The sequence below is a fragment of the Myotis daubentonii genome, chromosome 13 (genome assembly GCF_963259705.1).
Source record: "Myotis daubentonii chromosome 13, mMyoDau2.1, whole genome shotgun sequence".
In the NCBI taxonomy this organism is placed as follows: Eukaryota; Metazoa; Chordata; class Mammalia; order Chiroptera; family Vespertilionidae; genus Myotis; species Myotis daubentonii.
Genome location: NC_081852.1, coordinates 56,304,959 through 56,310,958, shown reverse-complemented (window position 1 = coordinate 56,310,958; position 6,000 = coordinate 56,304,959). Strand labels below are relative to the sequence as shown.

The window sequence follows — 6,000 nt, the reverse complement described above, 5'->3', positions numbered from 1 at the left end:
GGATTTCTCTGGTTTGTGTGTGAAAATGTGGGAACAAGCTTATTTAAGGTGAAGAAACTGGTTGCAAGATTTAATGACGTTCCCGCTCAGTCCACCCTGTAACTTAGACTGTTAGCACCGCAGGGGAAAGAGAAGTTCAGTAGCCCCTGGTCTGAACCATCTGTGCAGAAAATGTGGCATATGTCTGCTTTGTTTACTCAAAACCAAGTGTCAACTGATACACTGAACGAAAAATCCACGTATGGTGCAACTGTGTGTGTGTGTGGGGGGGCGGGCGGGGGCGGGTGCTGGATGAGGAAACCAATCTCATTCCTGCCGCAGAGGAACCCGTGCACAAGAGCATAGACCCTGGGGACGCCCGGGGGTTGGGGGGCGCGCACCGAGAGGCACACCCCTTCCCAACAACGCACTGCACGCACTGGAGCCGCAGCCGCAGCTGTGGGGCGCGCCTGGCTGACAAGTAGTTGAATGGAGAGCGAAGCGTCCCTCCCCTCCCCTCCTCCTCTTCTCCCCGCCCTTACACCCTGGCCTCAAACTTCAGCCAAAGCCCTTGCCCTTTTCAATTAACCCCCCTCCATCAAAATGAGCGCTTCTTTTCTCTCCTCCGCAGCCCATTGTCTGGTGTGATGGGTTTGCAGATTTGACAGCTGGGCGCTCCCAGACTTAATTGAAACTGGGTTTCCCAGAGATATGAACTTGGACATCACCAAGGATCTCCAACACTAGCCCTGAGCGTCCTGACCGCCATCCTCCACTGTAGGCTGTTCCCCAGACCCCCTGTCTAGACCTGATGTAGATTTCGGTGCCCCGGGAGCCCCTGAGCATGCGGGGAGGGAAGCAAGCGTTGGGGGGGGGGGGGCAACAGCTAGACAGAGAGCCAGTGGTCCCAGGGATTGGGGTGAAGGATTGGGCTGTTAAATGAATTATTTTAACATTTACTCTTGAAACAGCCAAAATGGAAGTCCGCTTATAAATTTCCCAAAGCCAGGTCCGAGGTGGTTTAAAAGGCACTGGGTTCCGCTTTGTCTCCTTGTTCAAGCTCCTGGACAGAGCGAGAGAGGCTGTGTGTGCCTGCGTGAGTGTGAGTGTGAGTGTGCGCGCGTTGGCCTGCATGAGTGGGTGGGTGTACGCAGCCATCCCGGCTCGGAGGGCCTAGGTCTGAGTGTGTCCTTAACGCGCCAGGTCTTGAGTCACAGCCACGAGTGACGTGGGGGAAAACTTTGTTTCGGGAAGAAAGGTCTGGTTTCATTGCAGTGGGGCGTAAGAGTCCTCGGGCACGATGCCCTTTGTGTGTGTGTGTGTGTGTGTGTGTGTGTGTGTGTGTGTGTGTGTGTGAGAGAGAGAGAGAGAGAGAGAGAGAGAGAGAGCTCGCAGCCGGCTGGCTGCATAGCGCTGTGTGCTCTGAGCGCGCGTGCTGGGTCGGTCCCCGGGTCCCACCGCAAGCGAGTGTGTCCTTCTGCGGCATCCCTGCGGGCGAGTATCTGAGGGGGTGACGGTCGGAGGGAGCAGGAGCAGGCCGGGGGGGGGGGGGGGCCCTGGCAAAGAAATCTGGTTTCCGAAGCTGCTATCCTCCGAGCAGCTCCCAGGAACCGCTGAGATCCCTAGCCAGCATCCGAGCCCTAGGGGGCTCTGCTCGGAAACCGTTCTGGCCCCACTAGATCCTCTGAGATCCCGGAGATGACCGCATCTTTCTTCCTAACGCAGACCAGGGAGCCCGGAAAGGGGCGGAGGGGGCGGGGACACCCCCTGAAATAAATAAACTGGCTCCTTGCTGCAGCTGGACACGGTCCGTTGAGTCCAGGTTGGTGGCATTTGGAGAGTTTTCTCATTCTGTCAATTTGGGGACCTATCGCTGCCCCCCCCATCCCTCTCCCCCTTTGGCAGGCGTCCCTCAACTTTGGGGCACGCGGGGCTGCACCTGCCCTGGCGCTCCGGGGCTGCGGGCGCTCCGCTCGCCCAGGCTGGTGGCACCGATTCGACCGAGTCCAGGGCGCTGGGCTGATGTGTGCGCGGCGCGGGCGCTGGGGAGGGAGCCCAGGACGCGCGCCGGGTGGGGCGCAGCAGCCGGATTTCAGCTCCAGCCCGGACGTTGGTCCCCCCTCGCCCGGCTGCCTGTGAAAGAAAGCGAGCCGGGGAGGAGGGGAGACGGCGATGGGGGGCGGCGATTGGTGGCCAGGGTGGGGAGGGCTGGCGGCGGAGCCAGCGAGCTGGCGCGAGGAGGGGTGGCGAACTTCCCAGGAGAAGGGGCTCTGCGCGCCAGGGCTGGCGAGAGAGCCGCCACAGCCGAGAGCTGCGACTCCAGGCCGGCTCCGCGCTCCGCGCTGGGAAAGTAACGTTCTTTCTTTATTGGCTTGCGTTCAGCCATAGACATCCCCTTCGACTTTGGGAGCCGTGTCCGACCGCTCCAGCCCCTCCTCTGTGAGTGCGGGAGGCTCCCCGGAATACATGCACACGCACCCCCTCCTGGCGCCCAGACACGGGTGGGTGGGGGCGGGGGGGGGGCTCAGCCGGGCTCCGGAAAGTCCGCCCAGGCGGGAGCGGAGGAGGGCAGCGGGGCAGGCGGAGGCTCCGGAGGGAGCGCTGGGCTCATTTCAAAGCGCGCTCTCCCTTCCAGGTGGGGTCGGACCTGAGCCCCCGAGAGCGGAACCGCCTCCCGCCCTCGCCAGCCGCCAGGCGCCCGCGCGGAGCTGAGTCGCCCGCGGCCGCGGAGGCAGCGGGACGGACGGGAGTTCGCTCGCGCCCTGGATGGCGCTGAACTTGGTGCGGCCAGGGCAGCGCGGCCGTCCGGGGACCGCTGGCTGCTGAGCTCCCTCGCGACACCAGCGGCGGGTCGGCATTCTTGGCGAAGGGGGACCAGCCGCGCGCCGGCACCATGTTCCTGGCGACTCTGTACTTCGCGCTGCCGCTTCTGGGTAAGTCGAGGCCGCCGCCAGCATCCCGACCCTCTCGGAGTCTCTCCCGGGAGTCCTCGCGGCGCGGGGTGCGGTGGGGGTGGCGCTCGGGGGGGGGGGCAAGTTCCGTTTCGGGGAAGGGGACCCCGAATCTTCAGCACCTCAGGCTGGGGAGGCGGTGTCGACGCGCACTGGCCCGCAGCTTCTCGTGCTCGGTTCTGCTTTTCGGTGGTTTTCAATGACCTGGCCTGGGGGGACTAAAGGGGTGCCTTCCAGCCCGGGACCCGGCACCCCGTGACGGTCCCGGGGAGCGCGCAGGGGTGCGGCGGGCAGGTGGGGTGGAGGCGTGCCTTGAGCCGGGAGACAAACTTGGAAGGGAAAACTTTTCCCCGAGTAGCAAGCACCCCCGTGCTCCCCACCGGGCGGGCCGCGGACCCGGGGTGCCTGCGTGCGCCCCTCGCCCCGCCCGCCGCTCTCCTCCGCGGGCTCCAGGCGAGTGGGACCGGGCGAGCGGCTGGAGCCCGGGCTCGGCTCCGGCAGGTCTGCCCCGGGGCTGCGGGGCCGGCTCGCGCGCTGGGCGGCAAAGGCTCTCGGGCACACCCCGAAAAGCCTGCAAAGCCTCCGGGGCTTGGTGGGAGGGGGTGAGGGGAGACCAGGCAACAGGAGGTCCCAGGGCGGGAAAATGGACTCCCGGGTGTAGTGGGGGGCGGGTTGGCTCCCTACGCAGGGCGCCCGGGAAGCCTCGTCCAGCAGGCGTTCTCCTGGGGGCCGCGCCCTCCCCGGGGCCGGGGCTGGGAGCTGGGTCCCTGCCTGGCCGCGCTCACGCTCCCTCCCTGCACCCCAGACGTGCTGCTGTCGGCGGAGGTGAGCGGCGGGGACCGCCTGGACTGCGTGAAAGCCAGCGACCAGTGCCTGAAGGAGCAGAGCTGCAGCACCAAGTACCGCACGCTGAGGCAGTGCGTGGCGGGCAAGGAGACCAACTTCAGCCTGACGTCCGGCCTGGAGGCCAAGGACGAGTGCCGCAGCGCCATGGAGGCCCTTAAGCAAAAGTCGCTCTACAGCTGCCGCTGCAAGCGCGGCATGAAGAAGGAGAAGAACTGCCTGCGCATCTACTGGAGCATGTACCAGAGCCTGCAGGGTACGCACCACCGGCCTGGCCCCCACCACCGCCCAGGCCCGCGGGCCCCTCGCCGCCCCCGTCCTGTCCTCCCACCACCCAGGCCCGCGGGCCCCTCACTGCCCCCGTCCTGTCCTCCCACCACCCAGGCCCGCGGGCCCCTCACCAGGTCCGGCTGACCTCATCCTCCACTCCCTTCTCCCAGCTGCAGAGTGAGGACCGTTCATTGGCCCCCAGGGACTGCAGCAGCTGGTGTTTGCTGCCTGCCCAGCGGTATTGTTGGGGCCTGGTTGTTGGAAAACCCATTATGGGTGAGGGGGACACCCCGGGACCCCGCTGACCTCTTTGAAATCTGGTCAGAGCTTTGAGTAGGAGGGACCCCATTAAAGGCCACCCAAGGGACGGCCACTTCTCTGTAAGGAGAGTTGGCTTCACAGAATAATTATTCAGACTTGCTCTGCATCCTCCCTGGAGTTTCCCCCTTTATTCTGTCCTTCTGTCTATTTTGACATAAGAGAAAGAATTAAGTGTTAAAGGTCCAGTAACATCTATTCTATCTTTACCCGCCCCCTCCCCCCTTCAAACTGATCAAAGGCTTTGATGTGGGAAAAAACATTTGTCATCTTAGATTAGCTGAGTCTTGAACCAGCTGGTGTGGTTCAACCTCGGTTAACATGGATGTGGCTCAGAGAGGGAAAGGCCCACAGACATCCACTTTGATCGATGTGGCTGTGTTTGTAAATCTAACGCAGACATCCAGTGCGTTCATTCTCCACCGAGACTTCACATCCGAAATTTGTAATAAACGGAATTGACCTATCAGCTACCACTTCCCTCCAGAACCTACTGATGAAAACCTGTTTCAAAGACCGACTGTTTAATAGCTAGGGTACCTGCTTTCTGACCACACGCCATGTTTCTGGAGCAAAGGAATGAATGGGGGGCCTCCTTTGAGTCACCTCCCTTCCATTGGCTCCTGGAGGCGAGCGCGACACGTGATATCACTGGCTTCTTCCTCTCTGATTTCATTCCTTTGCAGAAGTGGGAGAGAGTTCTGGCAAAATCAGGCTGGGTTGCTCTTCAGTGTTTTCATGGCACTCTGGGGAGAGCAAGGACAACAAAGGCAGAGGGAATGAAAAAAAAAAACACCAAAACAACCAGAGCCAAATAGAGGCATGTGAAGTCTTTGAAAGTTTCAGCATCTTTTTGTTACACAATCATAACATAATTAGAATTCAGATTCAGTAACAAAAACTGCCTGGTATATGTCTGTGTTCCAGATCTGAGCCCAATCTTCCTGTTGTTTTTAGGAAATGATCTGCTCGAAGATTCCCCCTATGAACCAGTCAACAGCAGATTGTCTGATATATTCCGGGTGGTCCCGTTCATACCTGGTAAGCAGATTTATACTTCTACTCTGGGGCCCTGGCCTGCGTGAAATGCATTGGCTTGCATTCTCTTTGGCTCTCAAACGGCGTATGAGGAGGTAGTTGAATGGCCCAGTGTTTCTGGGAAATTAGAAATAGGATGATGATAATGAAGAGGCAGAATGACTAGACATGATTGTATGGCTTGAAAGTCATTCTAAATGAAGTAATGTGGTGTGGTGGTTTGGAAGAGGTTGGAGGGAGGTGACTTGGTTGAATTCCTCCCCCCTTCCCGCCCCCCCCCCCACACTAAAATACGATTGGCCGACTCTTGCAAAGGGAATGCGGGTTCTGTCTGTAGGTGGCAATAGTATTCTCTTCTTTATGTATCAGACACAGTGCTTCCCTGAAATGGGATCTGTTTAAATGATGCCACTTACTTTATGAGATGTCTGAAGATCATCTGAGATTGTTGAAGAATTTTGGATTTATTCATTTGTCTGCCTTTGCTTTAAAAGATTAAGCTCTGCCATTTGTTAACAGTTCTTTTGTCTCTAATTGCTCCTGAGCCAGTGTGTGTGCATATGTAAGACACTGTATTACTGCCCCGGTGGCCCTTTACGGA

The 6,000-nt window shown here is 59.7% G+C and overlaps 1 protein-coding gene across 4 annotated transcripts in view; it reads left to right on the top strand.

Annotated features, from left to right (window-relative positions):
• Positions 1 to 1,494: 1,494 nt before the first annotated feature.
• The window catches only part of GFRA1 (GDNF family receptor alpha 1), a 178,289-nt gene continuing 173,783 nt past the window's right edge, over positions 1,495 to 6,000 (top strand). Inside the window, exons 1-4 of one of the 4 annotated variants that reach the window (XM_059661528.1) lie at positions 1,495 to 1,801; positions 2,615 to 2,912; positions 3,736 to 4,029; positions 5,319 to 5,402. In XM_059661528.1, the coding sequence (XP_059517511.1) occupies positions 2,873 to 2,912; positions 3,736 to 4,029; positions 5,319 to 5,402 (418 nt within the window). In that variant the 5' untranslated portion in view covers positions 1,495 to 1,801; positions 2,615 to 2,872. Of the gene's footprint in view, positions 1,802 to 2,255; positions 2,330 to 2,379; positions 2,481 to 2,502; positions 2,913 to 3,735; positions 4,030 to 5,318; positions 5,403 to 6,000 lie in introns of those variants that run through there. The other 3 variants (XM_059661529.1, XM_059661527.1, XM_059661526.1) reach the window with 3 other exon arrangements.